The 21084-nt window shown below is 37.5% G+C and overlaps 2 protein-coding genes and 1 long non-coding RNA gene across 3 annotated transcripts in view; all 3 read left to right on the top strand.

Moving 5' to 3' along the window:
- Positions 1-21084, top strand: part of LOC136686209 (Schwann cell myelin protein-like) — a 126601-nt gene that overhangs the window by 58952 nt on the left and 46565 nt on the right. The window lies entirely within an intron of this gene.
- Positions 2165-3100, top strand: LOC136701455 (uncharacterized). Its single transcript, XR_010803799.1, has 3 exons — positions 2165-2215; positions 2614-2656; positions 2965-3100. It is a non-coding gene; the product is annotated as an uncharacterized lncRNA (long non-coding RNA).
- Positions 12977-19231, top strand: LOC136700668 (sialic acid-binding Ig-like lectin 16). Its single transcript, XM_066675950.1, has 13 exons — positions 12977-13077; positions 14555-14848; positions 14937-14975; positions 15112-15453; positions 17039-17338; positions 17419-17539; positions 17660-17692; positions 17885-17911; positions 18166-18210; positions 18325-18357; positions 18788-18814; positions 18922-18948; positions 19147-19231. Exons 2-13 carry the CDS (start codon positions 14686-14688, stop codon positions 19229-19231), a joined length of 1242 nt encoding a protein of 413 aa, XP_066532047.1. The 5' UTR covers positions 12977-13077; positions 14555-14685.

Raw genomic sequence — 21084 nt, 5'->3', positions numbered from 1 at the left:
ATGAGCCACCACACAAATAATATTTGCTCCATTGTGGTCTTGGCCATTGAACAACAGGGTAAAAATGAGATAAGTATTCAGAGAAACAGATAGAAACCTGTCAGAAATGGTGGAACTACAAGGTGTAGCTATATGGTAATTCGAGCTGATGAAATGCACAAGTATAGAAACAAGTAATTTTTATAATATGCTTAATCAGTGCATTATCTTTGGATTACCAGTCAAACGTATTACAACTTTAGCATAATGTTCTTTACAGAAACATTTCAAAGCACCTGAATATATTTATTTATTTGTTTATTTATTTATTTATATGCACAGACTTTGGAACCGAATGTCTAGAATGTCCCGAAGGTAAAGTAGATCTCATCCAAGGATTTATTTATTATTTTATTATTGTTGTTTTTACTGTTATCATTATTATGGTTATTGTTGTTGATGTTGTTTCTAAATGTATTCTGTCAAAAATCCTGATTGTATTCTCTCACTCTGTAATCAACAGGTTCAGGTGGGTGGATTCAAATTTTCAAGGACACCTCTTAGAACAAGGCTTTGAATGTCCCTAAGTGGTCTAAGTATCTCAACATTTTTATTTTAAAAAATAACTTAGTAATAGACGTTATTACAATTAAATGAGATTATCTGGAGCAGCTGCAAATGAGCCTATTGTCACCATGCTCATTGGCAAGTTCCTGTTAGAGGTCTATAAAGACTCGCTAACCTTTTTTTGAGTGGAGAAATGGAGCTGCAATCTTTCAAGTGACAGAGTGCAGGCTGTGAATGGTGGGCAGTCATTTTAAAATGAACTTGTAGTGTTTTTTTTTTTACTCACAAGTTCAAATCTGTCCATGACAGAATGGAATAAGAAAAGATGCAAAATTAAAAAGGCTCAAGTGGGTGTGTAGTATAAATTATTTTGAGTAATTCAAACATGCAAATGATTTTTCACTTCTGAGATGTTGCTGAGAATTTGCTCATTGGCTGTGGAGAAATCTGTTTAACATTGACATGTTTTTTAATAATGTAATCAATGGTGTATATTTGTTCTTGGCATTGGTGGGGACCTATGAATCTACCACTCTGTTTATAAATTTCAGCCCGCAGTAACCCTGTAGTTGGGTGCTATTCACTGGCTTGCTACATTCTCTTGCCCTGGTACCTATGCTGAATTGTACTCTCTGTATTTCTATGTTTTGTTCATTTTTGGTGAAATTTGTACTATTCTTGTAAGCACTTTAAACACTATATAAATTCAAGGTATTGTTATTATTATTATTATTATTAAATATTCAATTAGGTTTTACTTTTTGGTGTGAGCTAAATGAGTGAGGGGCAGGGGTGACATTATTTCAAGATAATGCTGTAATATTGACCTACATTCTGCAACTGTAAGGAGAGCCCAGAAGCAAGTATTGCTTTAACTGTTCCAAAGACTAATGTGTGGGGGCCTTATTGTAACTGTTTCATCCAAACATAGGACTATTTTGGAAGAGTGCACTACATTATTTTAATATTTGTATTCAAACAGTATGGCCTTTGTTGATTGTTTATTTCGCATACGAAAAATAAATGTTGTTAAACCTTGGGTTCAGGAAAAATTGTCAAGATCATAGCACTATGATATAGTATCAGATAACTTCTTTCTGCATTCTTCTGCTGGATCATTCTACACATCTGTCTCTACTACAGTTTCCTTTTTAGTGTAGAATAAGAGACATATGTCTATATTCCTGGATACTGAGCTTTGTGCCTTTAACAATATTAATTATATGAATAAAGAATGCAATGTTAACACACTGGGGCAGATTTGACACCATTCATGGCCAGGAGCCAAAGACAGCTTAATTATCCTTACTCTGCTTGTGTGGAAAGTGGCCTCTCCCTCTCCCAACATCCCTCAGCATGACGCTAGTCAATAGACTGCTGTTAGCTAACAAAATGGAATTGCACAATTTGAAAGGGCATTACAGATAAAAACAGTCACCAATTAACATGCATTTATTTATTTTGCCTTAACTCTGCTGAGTTTTTTTAATCGCATTTAATGTTTAATCCCTGTATCTCATAAACCTAGTGTAATTAGTATTTTGTAGCTGGTAAGTATGATTTGATAAAGCCAGTTCATTTCTCAACTCACTGTTAACTTGTATTCACTGTCATTTTACAGTTACAGAAGCCGTCAGAGTCGTGAGCCTAACCTGAATATGGGCACAAAGTAAGGAACTTAGTATGGCTTATGGTGTATGAAGTACGATGATGTAATTTTTAGTAAAACTTATCAGCATAAGATGTTTTCTGTGACTGAATAAAAAACCAACTATGTAAGTACTGTCTGGATCCAAATTATTCTCCAAACATATATTTTGACAGATTGGACTGATATTTATGTATAATGCATGGAAATGATCTGCTTTCTGTATTTAAAGATCATGACCAAAACCAAAATAATAAAATTGAAGCTAAAATAATTATATTTTAAAAGTATAGTATTTTGCAGGTCACTTTTATCTGAACATCGACTTGAAATTTTTACACTGTAGAAAATAATAAGCATTGGAGGTAATTATTTTCAGTTCTTTTTTTTTTTTTTCTCTCTCCTCCAAACTATCTCAGTGAGCAAACAACCTGCAACAAAAGTCAGTACAAACGATCTGGTGTAAGTATCATTAAATTTTATTTCACAAAAGTGTTATTGGTACAGGTGATAAATAATGTAAAATAAATAGCATTTTAAATCATATTGCAACTTTTTCAAATTTTGTATTTTCTGTATTCTATTATTATTATTATTATTATTATTATTATTATTATTGTGTGTCAGTTCAAATGTTATGTTTATATTGTTATTAATTTATCTTGTTAAAACCACCGAACTTAAGGTATTTAGTAGAATTCAAAGTGTTTTCAAAATGTTCTTAATTGTGAATGCTACAGTGTTTGTCTTTGTCATTTGTTTCTCAACAGGAAAAAGACAGCATTTATGAGTAGGGTAAAGCAGCGGTCCCCAACCTTTTTCGCGCCACGGACCGGTTTCATCTAAGACAATATTTTCACGGACCGGCCTTCATATGCTCAGGCCTACATTTGCTGATAATCGTTAATGACGTAATCTAATAATAAATCATCCGTAGCGGTCTTATGTCAAATGCAAACATCAACAGACAAACAACATTTGTTCATAAATTAATCAACAATATCTCTGTAACCGAAAATATTTATTTTAGAACGAAAATCCTTTCTAATAAGAAATAATTATAATAAAAAACTAAACTCGATTCAAGTGACAATACTGGTCATTTCTATATAAAAGGGTGAACAAGTCAATCAAATAATAATAATTTCAGTTAGTGAGAGCACTGCCCAGTAAACATTTAGCCGTTGATTCAACGTTGAAATAACGTAATGACTGCCGTCTAATCAACGTTCTCCTAAGGTTGAAAATGAAAGTTGAAAAGACGTCCAAACACAGACATTGAAAAGACGACTATTAGACGTATTTTGGACGTCCATTGACGTTATTAATTGGTCCCGAAATAAACTACTTGTATGAAAAATATTCCTCTTTTGTAAGTCTTTGGATAAAAGCGTCTGCCAAATGCATAAATGTAAATGTAAATGTAAACGCATTTTGGACGTCCACTGACGTTATCGATTGGTCACCACTTAACTAACTTATTAAGATGGATTTTGGACGTCCATTGACGTTTTAAAAATGTCCTTGACGGACAGGCTACTTTTAGACCTATTTTTAACGTCCAGGGACGTTCCTTGTTTACTGGGTGAGCTTGTTTCTCTGCAACAAGCTGGTCCCATCTCGGGGTAATGGGAGACAGTGACACCCGAAGTGTGTTCCGTACTGCTACGTACAGTCTGTTCCGTAGTTTCGTTTTGGTTGCGAATCACCTGTAGGAATAAACCCGTATTTTAAGTAGGAATCCTGATATTGTCTTTTAAAAGCAGATTTCGTTTTCTTGGAAGTCGTAGGCTCTTCTTCTGTCTTCTTATTGGGTCTTTTCCCCTTTCCAAAGAAGCTCGCCAAAGATGTTTGTTTTTCACTCATTGTTGCTAGCTTTTGGGGTAGCGGCTGGTTACGCATGTATGCGTCTGTGCGGAATGACTTTTCAGAGTGCAGAGTCACTTCTCAAAATAAAACATCAACATTTAGACTGATAATCAATAAAAAAAAAGAAAAATTCAAACGTTCTGTGCGGCCCGGTACCTAATGGCCCACGGCCCGGTATCGGGGTAAAGACTGAAGAACAAACTGAGAAATATAATGGATCAAATTCCACTGTTTTCTTTATTCTTAATACACAGTAACATTTTATTTTTGATAAAAATGTCATTGATAACAAAGGAAAATCTATCTTCTAGATAATCGTATTAAATGACTCAGTTTTCACTAATAAACTAAACTAGTTTATTTACATTTGTTACATTCTTAAAATGACTGTATCTCCATTATTATTTTAATAAACATTAATATGCAAAATGGTAATGTTCATAATGCCATGTGTGTGTGGGTTTTTTTTTTTTAAGAAATATACTTTGTAATACAAATATGTGTTATATGTAAATTTCTTTTAGCCTTATCTCCTTTCATCTGTGAACTCATGAGCAGCATTGCTCAGCTTTTTCAGTCACAGCACACTCTGCATCTATCTGATAGCAATAACACCCACAAAGACAGATTAATTGGAGATTTCAGTGAACATTTTGCTTGAAAAGTAAATGCATATTTTGTCTCACTTGTGAGTGAGTAAACATAAACATGAGTTAGCCTTTCCTCACTGTCCTTTACATCTAAAGTGTATTTATTTACAACTGACAATATCCGTGATGAGGTACTCTTCTGTTTAAACAAAACATTACTAATAACAATTTTGGAAACATATGGCGTTCAACCAAAGAGGGCAGTGTCTCTTTACAATTATATTCGAAGAAGAAATTAGTAAAATACCAGTAAATGTATGCAAGCATGCAATGCATTCTGCGCATGCGCAGTCCAAATCGGGCAGCAGCGCAGATCTGGTAGAGACAAGCCACTCCACCGCGAGTTGGAGCTGGCGCATGGCGCATCGACACCATGCCACCTAGGTTGAGAAAGGTTGCTTTAAAGTAATGTCCCGTGGAATGGTGCAATGTGCAACGCGTCATTCAGAAAACAGTCAGATTATATGGCAGCCTCTTTTAGGAGAGAGTCTGCAGTAAAGGAGGAGAGGAGACACATAAACATACTGGCCAGGAATGCTCTTTATTAAACCTTAGGGCATAGTGAATTAAGAAACAGATCTGATTGGGCTGGCTCTTAGTGGGTAAACCACAGATCTTTACGTGCCAGCCACACAAAACCCAAAAACATTACGTTCACACATACCTCTGTACTGGCTTACTAAGGTACACATTTCACTGCATAGCAGTTGATACAACACACAAATAAGGACAAACATGTCTCAAACTCTACAAGTGGTGGAGCACTAAATATAAATCAGCTTTCCCTGATAGTTACCTGAAAATATCAGTGGAGGACACCACAATATTTTAAGCTCTGTCTTACTAGGCACAGTAAAGTATTGTCTGGGGCCAAAGGATTCCCAAAACACACCATCAGGTATCATTTTCACAGATAGGACAGAGCTGACAAACACATCAAAATGAACATGTTATCAGGTAGCTGTTCTTAAACTGTGGGTCACAAGGTGAGCAGGCTAGTTTTTCCGAGTACTGTTCCTCCAAAATATAGAAATGGACCAGTGTGACGCTCGTACATGTAAATCCCCATCTTGATCCCCCCTCTCTAAGGACCCTTGAGCACCTGATGTGATGTCTGATAAAAAACATGACTTACTCAAAGTCACACAGCTCCAGGGACCTGAAGGTTGTGGGTTCCAGTCCTGCTCCAGGTGACTGCCTGTGAGGAGTTTGGTGTGTTATCCCTGTGTCTATCTGCGTGGGTTTCCTCTGGGTGCTCTGGTTTCCAGAACTGGATAAGGTTTACAGACAATGAATATTATAAGGTATAGAATTTTGGTAACATTTTATAGGCCTAATACAGACTGACAATCAGTGTATGTTTTTTGTCCATACAGTGTAACATACCATGTTTTAGAGTGTACTTTACTGGTATTTATAGTGTAACTTCACCATAAGAATCTGTGTATAATACTACGCACACAAACACAACTCATTTGTGCATGTTTGTGTGTGTATATACAAAAAAGGGCACTAGTGTGCTCGTGTGTGTATATAAAAAAACTGTAGAAAATGAGCAAATGAACATTGCAGTATTTGGTCTTGGTGTATGGCAGGATTGGCAGAGTCATAATCCACCATCACACAAGCCCTCCTGAGAGTTTCCACTGCTCTGCCCACTTCAAATGCCACACACCAAGCTTAAACATACAACAAATTAATCCCAATAATCACAAATAGCAATCTCCAAAGGCATGGCATGCTGGGAGCTCCCCTGTAAGTCCCAGTCCCACCCAGTCTCTGGCCATCATCCCACAACTACCCAGCCTCAATGGTCAAATGTTCTCATAGGCTCTAATGCCCCATCACTGTAAACAGTCAACCCACAGCCCCCATCTGTGGTTAAAGCTATCCCACACTATATTTCAATGTTTCCCAGGACTGTTCATTTTGCCTGCCACCTGGCTCTGCTCCACAGTTCCTTGCAGATAGCCTCAGCCTTAGTTGTAAATTTAGTCTTAGCAGCATCACTAGCTACAAGTCCTCTCTGACTCCCACCGCCAGCTCCAACCTCCCCTGTGTCGTTAGATAAAGCCCCATGGCAAACCCCAGTCTCTTGCTAGCACAAGTGGCTATTTCAATGGGATTCCTTACCTTGTTCTCCACAGCCCATGCATCTGGCTTTCCTCCCTGGGAATCTCAGTAAATAATCCTTTCTCTTGTAGCTTGCACTGGGCCTGCTCAGCACACCATCCCACCATCAATAGGGTGCACTGTATAACATGGCACCTTGCACTGCAGTGGTCCCTGCATGCATTTCCATGACAATGGCCACCAAATGCCAGCCACAAATGACACTTTAAATCCCCTGGCATTAGTGCATTCACAAAGTTTTTGAGAACTAGTTCCTCTTATGCTTCCTTTTGTCATCACTCATGTCACTGCAGAACTGAAAATGATCCACCAGCAAAACCATTCGTGCTCTGTGGGAGTCCTCTGGGGGGTCTTGACCAATTGAAGAACCGAGTGAAAGGGGGCAAACAAGGTAAACAGGTAGACTACAGTGTGTAATTGTAGAACTTCAAAGTGCTCCCTTGTGGTCAGTGGAACTAATAAAATGGACAATGAGTGTAGAAACAAGGTAGGTGTTTCTAATCCAGACATCGTTCAGTGTATATTGTGTAAATATATGTATAACTGTGGATTTGTCGTTGGTTTGTAGGAAGTGGTTGTCATTTATTTTTCTTCAGTTTTTACATGTGGTGCTTTTACATACAATTTCCTAATTGCGGTGTACAAAATATAGCAGCAGTCCTTAATGTCTGTTTATTCCTTAAAATGCTCATCATGAAATGAATTATTAGAAAAGGAAAATAAGAACCTTTAAAAATGATGGAAATCCCCATCATTCTGACACTCCTGTTTTTCATTATTGAACCCAGCCTCTGTGCTAGTAGTTCATCTGCTATTTCATTTCAGAATAATGATCTTTTCATGGATTCAATTACTAATCAATATTTTTATTAACAATAAGTATTTGAATTCTTACACTGGATTTTTTTACAGAACATTTTCAGTATCATATTAGATGGTTGCCTGAGATTGAGTGAGCAGTCCCTTCACACTAACACTACAGTGGTTACTGTATGACTGAGTAACATTTTCTAATCTATGAAATTCATACATCTCTTATGTACCACATTCATGCAATTGTGCTTACATAGAATGATTCAGGAAAAAGAAAAATACCTTAAAGGAAAATAATCTACAAAGAGAATTGTTTCTGTGTGAGTTGTCTTTGTGATAGAAGCACCGCCCATGTTTTTTTTCTTAAATCAGTCATATGTAACACTGAAAGAAAAAAGGGCAGGGCTTGGTTTAACAGCTTATTTTGTCTTTTACAGAGCTTTTATATTCTAGGTGACTTTTTTCATTGCACAGAATGAGTAGAACTCTGTTTGCATGACTAATAAATTTAGCCAGCTCTTATGCTTGGAAGGAGCCCTTCAGAGTCATTAGAGGTTGTTAAAGAAGTCATGGATGTTTAATGTTGTTGTGGTTTAGTTTTAGTACTTTGTATATGAAGACAAGTCAAAAACTGGAAGGACAAATCAGTGGTTATTAAATTAAGATCATTTCTTTACCACAGGTCTGAAGCAAGTTAGTAAATGAATCTGACACCACTTTGCCATCTAGTGTTTGAAATAATGTCATTTTACAACACTGGATCTTCCAATTGAAAATGGTAACACAAACAACATCTTACAGAGACTAAAGATTATTATAGAAGTAACATAAAACACTAAATAAATTGTATAGCAACATAAGATATTACAATGAGGCTAATGCCCTTGTGAAGCAGTCATTAACTATGATGTGACTATTGCCCTGGAGGTAACAGGTAAGACAAGCACATTTAATTTATTAACGTATTGTCTGTAAGCGTTTATCCAGTTCAGGGTGGTGGTAAGTCCAGAGCCTACCTAGAATCACTGGGGAAAAGATGCTAACACACCCAGGAGGGGGCACCAGTCCTTCACAGGACGACATTCACACCTATTGTCACCAGTCCACCTACGAACGTGTGTTTTTGAACTGTGGGAGGAAACCACATGCACCCAGAGGAAAACCACATGGACACTGGGAGAACACACCAAATTCCTCACAGACAGTCACCCAGAATGTGGCTCGAACCCCCAAACTACTACCTCCTGCGCCACCGTGCCGCCCCAGCACTTTTAAAACTTATTTTTATTATAGCCTGACACAACAAAACCTTACATCTCCAAAAAGATAAATTCACAGAACATTTCAAACCACAAATAAATCTGAAGAATTTCTATTGATTCTTCTTTATGAAATGGGCACATTAAATAAGATTATCTTCCAGCAGCATGGTTGATTAATTTTACTGTAGCTAGTGTATCATTGTACTGTATTAATTGCACTGTATAGATTGCTATGAAAATTGGATTGCATTCAAGGACCTTAATAAGGTCAGATATGTTGGACTTAGTTTTTGATCTTAAACCCTTCTCTAGCTCTCAATAGTGTTGAACAGGGTTTTTTTCACTCAGTTCTACTGCCATACAGTCAGATGCTGTGGATTAATGGTGACCTGAGTCACACAACATTTTTTGGTCAACAGTGTTAGAAAATGTCCCATCGTAAAACAGATGAAGAGGAGCATGCAACATTTACCAAGGCCTGGTGTTATTATTTAGATGAGTTTGTGAAGTGACATATCTGCTGAATGATTCTATAGATACATTAGCTAAAAAGTGTGGAAAAACGAGTAGCATTCAAATTTCCTGGAGCACTTCACCTATCTTATACTGATACAACCAGGCTGAAGTTTGAGTGTCACAAGATCAGTGCAGCTATATTTAAGTTTAATTTCATGAGTAATTTATTACATGGAAAGTACTTAAGTAAAAATTATTACTTTGAGTGTAGAATCCTAATGTGAATCTATATTGGAACCATAAAAGAAACCTGAAGTAAAGATGTTCAATAGTTAAAACTCATTTCTCCCTTCCCAAAGATTTCTGCCTAATGATTCAGGTCTCAAAAAGTCTCTTCATGTACAGGTTTCCCTGCTATTTGCATTTTTAAAGATGTTACTCTTACTTTATTTTAGTGTTATTAAATGTTATTTTGCTCTCATTAATGAAAGTTTTTACGTTTTCTAGACAGCGTTGATAAGCCAGTGGTGGACATCATCGGTAATGAGAAAGTGGGACAGCCAATCACCTTGTCCTGCAGCGTGATACACACCTGTCCTCCAGCACCCCCGACACTGAAGCTGAGTGTCTCTAGTGAAAATAAGCGTGATACACACATACCCCTGAGTGATGGAAAATGGAAGTTAACCAAAGAAATTACTTGGAACATCCAGGAAGAAGATGTGTCCACTACGTGCACAGTTAGTTATTCGAATGGACTGAGTTCTGTGACTGAAGTCCAGCTGAATCCCTTGTGTGAGTCTGATATAGATCTCTTCATTACTACAAGCCTTATCAGTAAACTATGAATTAATAACGTAATTATTATCATCTTTAATGTTATTAAAATACATATTAATATTTAAACAGTTTACAGCCAATATTACCCAAAGTATGTGTGGTGTATTTTGTGATCGTATTGCACTTGTTGTTAGACTGAAAGCACCTCATGAATCTCACTTACATGTTCACATACACACTAACTCACTCACTCACTATTTGGCACACTCACATACAAACTCACTCACTCATACTTAAGAATAGCACCATAAGGGGCACTATTGCAGACTGCTGACCAAGAGGGTGAAGATTCTAGAACATGTCAATCACATTTTGCATCAGCCACTGAAAAACTGTTATTAGCCATCAATCACGTTTTGCATCAGCCAGTTGCAAGATCAAGCTGTCTGTCATTTTCTGCTTGTTATATTCAGCCCCCAGTGATTTTACAGCTATGTTTATCAATTAGAATGTGATGTGGAAGTGATTTTGTCTCATGTGTGTGAACTCATGTCTGTTGGCACAGTCTTTTAAAGTGCATTTAAAAAGTTGTGGTGCTTGTTTCTGTCTCAAAATGTTTTATGTTAAGTCTCACCTTTAAGTTATTACGCCTCGTGTTAACGTCTCTAGTGTTAAGCATTTTGTTAATGTGAGCTATAAAACCCTAAGTAGAATTTAACAAGGACCATTACAATCTTTGTACAAACAAGATATTTGTGAAGAGGAGTCGTCTCTGCTTAAACCTTAATTTACATCTGGAGGATCTTAGTTACATGGACTTTCGTGAGCTGGATGATAACCTGGACAAGGGGAAATAAGACACAGTGCTGTATTTGCACTTTATATACCCTAAGAAGGGTGTAGTAAACATGACCAAGAATTCAAAGAGTATTGGGCTTAATGTGTGATTAATGTGTGTGGGACTAAAGCCAGGGTTTGCACCTTCACATAAAACTTCATAATGCTCTGCCCATGCTAGTCACCACACACACAAACATACAACAGAACAAATTACTCCCACACAATCTTAAACTTCCAAATAACCCCTAAATAGTCAGTGGGGGAGCTCTGTGGTGAGCCCCAGCCCTTCTTTAGTTGATAAAAAAACAAAACAACTTCTCCCATTGGTCTCAAGGCAGCAAATAATAAATTGTTCACATTTAGGAATTACTCCACTAAGTTGCTTTTCTCCACTAAGAAATGCTTCTTAGGGTCCCTCTTTGCTCTACTAATGTTTTAATATTATTATTTTTTTTTTTTGTAAGAAATTACTCTTGAATCTGTGAATTCTTATGTTTTTTCCAACAGATTCTTTCAAGAAACCTAAAATAAGCCCCACACAAAAAGAACTCATGGAAGGAATAGAAAAGATCTTTACTTGTACAGTCCACCACACGTGTCAAAAAAATAAACCAATCCTCACCTGGAACTACCAAAGCATGCCAACCTATGTTGCAACACAAAAGATCTCCACCACCTGGAATACATTTTCTAGATTAAAATTCAAAGCAGCCAAAGATGACCATGGGAAGATGTTGACCTGCACAGCTCAGCTTTCAGAGGAAGAGTCTTCAGAGTCTATGGTTTTAAAAGTGACGAGTAAGTGCACTTACATCTTTCAGATTACAACCATACACACATCTTGCTTTAGGCACAATGTTTCAGTTAGAACTATCAAAAAATTTTAATAATCTTTCACGAATAATCACAAACCTGATCATGATGTAGTTCATCATGATCTATTGCATTTGTCTAAGTTTGTCAAGGTAGTTTTGTAGGTCACAGTTCTATTGGCTTTAGTTTGTTTGGCTGAAACTTTGAAAAAGCTGAAGTTTGCTTTTTTTCTTAATATACGCTTCTACCTTTGATTGTACATGAACCACAATGAAACAGCTATATCTCTTAAGGTGAACCCGCAAATATGAATAAGAAGCAGATTTAAGCATCATGAAAAAGTGAATATTTGGTAAGTTTTGCATTCTCTGCTGATGGCATTCTTTGGTTCTACATTAAAGGAGGAATGTCTTCATTGGACTGGACATACTCAATGCCGAGTAAGATCAAAGGACTTCAGGGCTCCTGCCTGATCATTCCCTGCAGCTTCACCTTCAAAACTACAATGCCCAGCAATGTCATGGTGAAGTGGTACGAGTACTCCACTACACAGTACCCTTTAGTGTTTAGCGAAGATAAAAGTGCAGAAGTCACTGGAAAGTTCTGGAGAAAGACAGAACTCTTTGAATCGCCTAGTGAGGGAAGCTGCAGTTTGAATATTAACCCACTAATGACGGAGCATAATGGAGTGAGACTATATCCCTGGATGGATCCAAAACCAGTTAACACATTCCACAGGGAAAACTATGAAAACTGGGTTGAAGTCCAGGTAACATTCATTCATTCATTCATTATCTGTTACCGCTTATCCAGTTCAGGGTCGTGGTGGGTCCAGAGCCTACCTGGAATCATTGGGCGCAAGGCGTGAATACACCTTGGAGAGGCCAGTCCAGGTAACAGATAAACAGATTGTTTCTTTTAATGATAAGTCATGTTACACACAGACAAAGTATAATTGACTGAATTCCCCTTTGTTACTGCTTTCTAATGACCGATCAAGCTGACGAACCCAAACTCAGCATTACTGGCATGCCTCGAGTGGGAGAGCAAATCACAGTGTCCTGCAGTGTCCTCCATTATTGTCAGCCCAGTCCTCCCACACTCGACATGGGAGAGGGTACACAGCACCTCACTACTGTAAACTCTGCCTGGATGACCACCAAACAACACACCTTTAAAATTAAGGAAGATGACCAGACCGTAACATGTAAAGCTAAGTTCCCAGGCGGGAAGACGTCCGAACCTCAGATCAGGCTCAATGCTCAGTGTAAGTATGAGGCCATATTTCATTTGTTCCTTTCAATAGCATGTCATTCAAGAACCTATCTTGTTGGTTTATCATTCCTCCAAATGCACACCTTTCTTCTTACCAGAACTGTCTGGACAACTGTCCATCTGTGTAATTATTATAGGATTCTTCTGATTGTGATTGTAATTTTTATGATGATGAAGCCTCAAAAAACAGTACAGAATTTGATTTGATTCACTCAGCATACCTATCTAATCCAACATACTGTCACATACATATATATATACAAGGTCTATGTTTTGATTAATTAAATTTTAGTCATTGCCTACTACTCATGATAATAAATCCTAAATTAACCCATGATTATTTCACTTGTATAATTTTGAATGATTTTGATTTTTTATACAAACATTACCATATTCTAACACGTTTTATAAATCCAGACATAAAACATTAGACTTTATTTCTGTTCTACAAAATTGTACGAGAAGTAGATTTAAAAAATTGAGACAGAGTTGCTGAAGCTCAGCTCCTCCACATGTTTTAGATCCTGTTTAGATCCAAATCCAAAACATTTGAAAAACCAAAAATCAAAATCCAAAACTGATAATCAAAATTTTGAAAAGGAGAGGGCTGTTATTAATTTTGAGAGTTTTAAAAACAGGTTTATAGAGAGAATATTCCATATTGACTCGCTTATTTGAGCTTTTTATCGTGCTTCTTCTCAGTTACACTTCTTTCAGTTTCGCTTTCATTTCCCAAACCTTATCACTTTTGAGTTCCATGGTTTCACTTTCATTTCAAAAAGCTTCGGTTTTGATGCTGCATTCAATTGGTGTCGATTTTATCAAAAACAAATAAGTTTCCCAGAAGGAGGCATGAACAACCTCTGAAGTGGAAGTCTGATACATTTAAATTTTCATTGAAGCACGATCTGCACGAGTTTTGATGTAAAAACTCTTTGTTAAATTGTTAAAATGGTGGAATATCCAACAACGGTAAATATCAAATATTAATATCATTTTTTAACATCCACAATGAACACATGTTGTTTTGCGATGTTCAAAAAATGACATGACATGACAAAAAGTCTGGAGAGCGTTCATGTTTTTTTTCCCCTTGCACTTGAAGCAGCATGAGCATGAACTGAAGAGTGGGATCTAGAGGATGAACAGTGAGCGTAGAAACAAGGGGGTCATTATATTATGATGTGTTTTAAAGTGTGTACATGAGATATTGATGCTTAGACTATGATTTGACTACAGTACAAAACATATTTCATGTGATAAAAACAGTTAAACTGGTATTAAATAGTTTCACTCAGTTGAAGGAATGCAAAATTGTAGTTTGAAAATCCTTTAATCTCACCAACCCTTCAAAGTGTGCTTGGTCCATTTGTTTGTACAGTACAAGATCTCTACACTATTCCCAGCTGGGACTCAGTTTGAGTTTGTAAAGATCTGCTCAGTTTTTTTCTTCTACTCTACTGTTTCAGGTGTTTGTGAGGATATACTGATTGAGCCAGAGGTGGCAGATGTCACAGAGGGGATCGCAAAGAACTTCACCTGCGAAGTTTTCCATTCCTGCAAGAGAGATTCTCCAACAATCAGCTGGAACTATGCAGACATGCCTGAGACTGTAGAGACTAAAGAGAACCGCGGGTCAGGCTGGATCACCTCTTCAAATGTTTTATTTTTGGCTTCGATGGAAGATCATGGAAAGGAGCTCATCTGCACCGCAAAGTTTCTTAATGAGGAGACCACTATGTCTGTTGTTTTACAGGTTCAAAGTGAGTTCACTGCACAGTTAAAGCTAATTTCACACATTGGGTCTGTGTATTTCTACATTTCACATATCATGTTCTTCTTTTCTTTCAGAGTATGTGCCCAAAATAGTGGATCCATATGAAAATGATAGTAGGTACTTGACTTAAACAAAAATATAATATCTTTATTATAACATTCTGAAAAACACGATAATATTCACTCTGTGCAAACAAGGTTTATTTACATATGCAAAATATATTGTTGACATAGTTGTTCTTTCTTTCAGCTATGCACGTTTATGAAGCCAATGTAGAGTCCAGGATCAGTGCCTTGACCCGCTCTTGTGTGGTCATACCTTGCACTTTTAACACCGGTGAACACACTATTACCCGCCTCAGAGGCCTGTGGTACACCAGCACTGGGGAGTATGTGTTTCACCCTGGAAAGAGCAATGTCCTGGACAACTTTAAAGGACGCACAAAGCTGCTGGGGGAGATAGACGAACAGAACTGCACTTTAGAGATTGATGATGTCAAAGCTCATGATAATGGACCATTTTGTTTCCGCGCAGAAAAAGACAACGACAAGTACGGCTTTAACCACAGCTGTGTTTTCATCATCATGAAAGGTGAGAAGAACATTTCTTCACAGGATAGAAATTCACATGTGCATCAGCATGTGCTCTCAGAACTCTCCGTGCAAATCTTGGGTTTGTAAAGTCTTCTCAGTGTTAAAACTGCTCCTGTAGAGCTGTGAGTGAATGTGTAAGTGTGTGTCACCTTGTGAAGGACCGATGCCCCCTTCAGGGTGTGATACTGCCTTGCACCCAGTGTTTCTGGGTAGGCTCTGGACCCACCACGACCATGAACTGGATAAGGATTACAGAAAATGAATGAATGAATAAACACGTTTTCTTGTATAAACAAGTTTCCTGTGGCCTAGACTTGAATTTATTAAATCTGAATTTCTCCAGCGCAGGGAGAGGAGCAGGGTATAAAATAAATATATTAATTACATTCCTCCCCATATTACTAGGGGTAAAGGAGGAGTAACATTAGAGCATATAAAACAGATGCAAATAAGGGAAGGGCAAACAAAGTTAATGGAGTCAATAATTACCCATTTACTTAATGTAGAACACAGAATAACAAAACAAAAAGGCCACTCAATATTTACAACACAGAACACGGGTTTGACCTACAATATGAAGAGGCACAACAGGCGTAACGTGAGATTGGGTACTATTAACTGTGGGGAAGTAGAACCAACATTTAAAGACAAACATATACAACTCCTAAATTGCCTAAGGGTGGACGGAGGACGGTGCCAAAGAACAGTAAATAATAAAAGTACTACAAACTACCCTCTTATTAACCAATTTAAGCTAAGCTCACCCAACATACAGTAGTGGCACCCGCCCCTAGCCTAGTGTGTATGTACAAAGAGGTTCCTAACGTGAGTGTGTATGTAAGACGCCTCAAACTACCCTGTCCACACCATAGAGCTGCAGAAAGTTGCAATCAAGTGTAACGTTGCACAAGTGAACGGTTGCACCCATTCATTATCAAGCTTTCCTGAGACCAAACAATGCCGCAAAAACCATTCACACACACACACACACCGGAAGAAACGCACATTCAAACGAACAAAAAAATGCTCTCACTTTTCCCGCTGCTCCGCTCTCGAGATCCTTTAAGGTGAAAAAGCCCGCCCCTTCCGGACTCTTTGAAGGGTTGTAATAGGCCGGTTGAGTAGCACGAAGGACTCCATTGGTTGATGGAGAAGAAGAAGAAATCAGCCAATGACCTCACGGACGAACACGCGGGAGCCCTGAGAGAATGAGGACAAGACAAACAAAAACACATAGCATGTGTACTCCGTGCACGTAACACATGTTTTCTTGTATAAACAAGTTTCCTGTGGCCTAGACTTCAATTTATTAAATCTGCACAGGGAGAGGAGCTGTGTGTGAAATAAATATATTATTTTTCCACATTTTTTTTCATTAGCACCCTGCTCTGGAACCAGACAATCATTAATCAATATGTCGGCAACACCAATAAATGTATGACTAAAAAACAAATGTGAATCAATGTTAGCTCAGCACTAAAATCCTAATATTAGAATCCCCACTGCGCTGATTCAGAGATGTACCACAGTGTTATAAAAGTGTTATTAAACTTGCTTTAATACACATACATGTTTTAATGCAGGCTCTCCAAACAAGCCGGAGGTTTCGCCTCTTCCTGAAGAGATGGAGCCAGGAAAAAAATTCACTATAAGTTGCTCTGTCACCCACACCTGCCCCTCACACCCTCCAACTATAAAGTGGAGTATACCCACAGCCAGAGAGAAAGTGAGCCATGAGGAGTCCAGTGGAGGTCAGTGGAAAACAACCTCAGAAATTACATTCGTACCAACTGGCTACGAGAAAGAAGATGAAGACCTCATCTGTACAGCCACATTCTGGAGAGGAAAACAACAAGAGAGAGCTATTTATCTAGCTGTGACACGTGAGTGAACAAAAAGGGAAAACAAATGATGCTGTGATGTTTCAGTGTATGAGTGAATGCTAATGAAGACTCTCTTTCAGGGTACGAGGGGCTGAGAATGGAGACCATAGGACCCTATGTCCTCGCACCTCTGTTTTTATGTCTGCTTCTTTGTGCCGTAGCTGTAGCCGGAGCTGTAATTTACAGGAAAAGGGTTAGGCGGTACGTTTTGTTCATTTTAATTTCTTTGTTATGTTATTATATTAACATGTTGTTAAGCTCCTCCTTTGGGCTGTAACGCTAGTTTCATTATTGTTTTTCAAATTTTTTACCAAATTACAGAATGCCTTCAGATGGTGAAGAACCTGAACGGAAGTAAGCAACATTTATTTTTATTAAAAAATCATTATGCAGTGGATTTACCAGATGATATTACATTTTCCACTGCCCTAAACTACAAAATAAATCAATAAGAAATGTAACTGAAATGTCTTAAAACAGCTGCTTGGGGGTTACTGTACATTCATTACAAGCATTTACTATTTAAAATGTGTTTTTTTTTGATAGGAGATCATTATGGAGCCAAATTTCCAGGTCAGATTTAATTATCACTGCTGTAGACTACGCTGACCTTAATTATTTGCACCCTCTCTAATTTCTCTCAAAACCTCTTTATAACACTAATTTCATCTTTCTCTTTGCTCAGTAACACCATACACATACTGCATGTATCTTACTGTGACAGCACTATTCAAAGGAAATAATCAGTTACAAAAGGCACAAACTATAGGCTTCTTACACAACTGAAAATTGTATTTATTATCCACTTTAATATATGTATTTAAAAGGAGAACTGATGGGACTGCTAGCTGGATTACATCTTTTAAAAAAAAGTAAGTACTCAAGAAAATAGACACATAAGTTGAGACAGAGTACACTGTGTGTAAATAAGAAACATTTATCTTTTCTGTTTTGCACTGATGTAACATTGATTATTTATTCCATAGTGCACCGGAACGGCCTCCAAAACCTGAGAAAAGGTTTGTTATTAATATTTTTTTTTAAATAAGGGCCAATTACATGTACAATTCTATTTATACTTTTTATCAAACATTTTAGGGCAATTTCTGAGACACAGATTAAAGTTGGTAAGCTGTGGGGTTTGTGGTGTAGCTCAGTGGATGACACTGCTGGTTTCTGTTCAGAAGGCCAGAGTTCAGCACCAGACTAAACTATTAAATTAATGGAGTTCTACACCAGACATCAATTTCAAATTCAAATGATACGGTTAAGAGAGTTTTCAAAATGCAGTAAATGTAAATACAAGCCCAGGACACCTTTCAGTGGTAAATCCATATTCAAACCCTGTTTAGATTTGGACTAGGCTTAATACCTGTCTAGGAATCTGGCCTTAAATGTTCATTTTTTAATTTAAATTTGTTCATATTATGTTTGTTTTGATGGAATTAGACGCAGCATCTGGAGCTGCTTTTCCAGGTGATTATCACTGGTATACTTTTTGTACTTTTTATTCCGTTATTGTGCTGCATTATTTAAAATCCATTCAGTTAAGTAACACTTTTAATGTTGTTTTGTAATCATAGAAGGGGTCCAGACATAACGGAGCATAAGTAAGTAATACATCAATAAACAAGCAGTAAAACACAATGGCTAAAGGCTTTAGTTTAACATAAAGCTGTGTGTGGGCCATGCAGCCTTTCTCACACTTGCGTTCCACCCTTATGTTCCTTATATTTACTTTCATTTGTGCAACAGAACGTAGAATATTCATCATATTCCACTGTAACATTGTTTTATTTCATCCCCAGTGCACCTCTAAGACCACCAAAACCTGAAAAAAGGCAAGATCCCAATAATCTAATCACAGAACAAATGTTAACAGTTGTACAATAAGGCAAAATAACTTGTTTTCTGTTTTTTATTTGTCCTTGAAATAGGCGCAGTATTTGGAGCCGCTTTTCAAGGTGATTTTTTTTTATATTTTGTATTTTAATCAGTGTTGTAGTCATACAGCTCCAGGAACCTGGAGGTTGTGGGTTCGAGTCCTGCTCTGGGTCACTGTCTGTGAGGAGTGTGGTGTGTTCTGCCTATGTCAGTGTGGGTTTCCTCCAGGTGTTCCTCCCACGCTCTAAAAACACACATTAGTAGGTGGATTGGCAACTCAAAAGTGTCCGTAGGTGTGAGTGAATGTGTGTATGTCACCCTGTGAAGGACTGGCGCCCCCTCCAGGGTGTGTTCCCGCCTTGTGCCCAGAGATTCCGGGTAGGCTCCGGACCTACTGTGACCCTGAACACAGGGTTACAGACAATAAATGAATGAATGAATGTATTTTATTCATAAACACACACTACATTCTGGGAAATTTGGAGAGAAAAAAAAAAAGAATCTGTTCTTTGTTTATTCTCTTTAATCTTTATTACCAAGAAAACTTGTTGTCATTTTGCAAATACAAACAAAAACACAAACATACAAATGAAAATTTGATGCCTGCAACAGCACTGTTTTATGAAAATCACAACTTTTCTAGTTAATGCACTCAGTGTCCATTATATAATTACAGATTGTGGTATCTCTGTTGCTCTGCATACACCGTTACCCCCCTTCAGCCTTTGGAAGACCCCCTGTTGTTTTGGCTGGTGAACCATTTTTGAAGTGGTGTTGTGTTAGAGTGTATTGTGCTAACAGGAGTGGATCAGACACAGCAGTGCTGCTTGAGTTTTTGAACATTGATTTTTTAAATAAAATTTGTTTTGACAACCTGATTCCAACAAAAATTATTTTATCACAGAAGGGGTCCAGACCTGTCAGTGGGGTATAAGTAAGTACTGTTTTAATTTAACAGCTTAATAACTCTAATAGAAATTGTATTATAGTATATCTTGTGGATTAACCTCATTTTCAGTACTGCTTTAATAAATGTTCTAACAGTAACATATAAAGTTGTAAGCAAATATTGGTACACATCTAGTTCAGTGGCAGATGCTGGTCTTTCAAGGAGGGGAAGCTTAATTTCGGCCTTCATCATAAAATGTGTCGGTTTATTTATATGTAAATTCTACCCTCCATTCCTTTTCAAGAAAATGATCTGTGACCCTGTCGTACCAAGAAGGCGTCTTTTCCAGGGACTTGACTAGTGTCCTCTCAATGGCCAGCAGAGCTAGGCTGCTTAAACGGCCTTGGCCCTTGTGAAGTGTGTCCGCCTGTGAGTGCTTTGTGACAGTGAAAGGGCTCAGCAGCACCTGCTGGACAGAAACTGCAATAGAAGTCAGAAAGAGTGATAGAAGTCAGTCTCCAAACACAAGCAGCTACAAAAAACCCACCAGAAGTAGAAGCTCGATTTGTTGCTAGTCGTTTTTAACAAAGAAAATGCCGCTAAGAGGTTTAAGAAAGTCTGGTTCAACTCAGAACAGAATGAAAATTTAATGCTCCCACGGATCTTTACACCAAAGGATCGCTGAAAGCCCAGCATTTATCCAATGACTTGTCTTGTATCACTGCACTTCGCTGCTTTGCTATTGAACTCTGAGGACGCTATACGGAAATACAAGATGATGGATGTGAAAATTCTATGAAAGACAAAAGAATCTCTGATAATCACTTAAACCAGAACTGGAAATGTTTTGTATTTGTTTGATGATTAACATTATTAATTAACTAGACTTAGACATGTACATGCTTCCAAAACTCTGGGAAGACATGTTTCATATGAGTAAATTGAGTTGACACCTGTTCATATATTTCATTTT

The sequence above is a fragment of the Hoplias malabaricus genome, chromosome 1, assembly GCF_029633855.1.
Source record: "Hoplias malabaricus isolate fHopMal1 chromosome 1, fHopMal1.hap1, whole genome shotgun sequence".
Taxonomy (NCBI): Eukaryota; Metazoa; Chordata; class Actinopteri; order Characiformes; family Erythrinidae; genus Hoplias; species Hoplias malabaricus.
This window is presented reverse-complemented; position numbering and strand designations above follow the sequence as displayed.

Coding starts and splice junctions, on each gene's coding strand:
- LOC136700668 (XM_066675950.1), top strand. CDS start 14,686: ATGCCTGAGACTGTAGAGACTAAAGAGAACCGCGGGTCAGGCTGGATC. Junction 14,849..14,936: donor TGTTGTTTTACAGGTTCAAA/GTGAGTTCACTG, acceptor CTTTTCTTTCAG/AGTATGTGCCCAAAATAGTG. Junction 18,358..18,787: donor CCTCCAAAACCTGAGAAAAG/GTTTGTTATTAA, acceptor TGATGGAATTAG/ACGCAGCATCTGGAGCTGCT.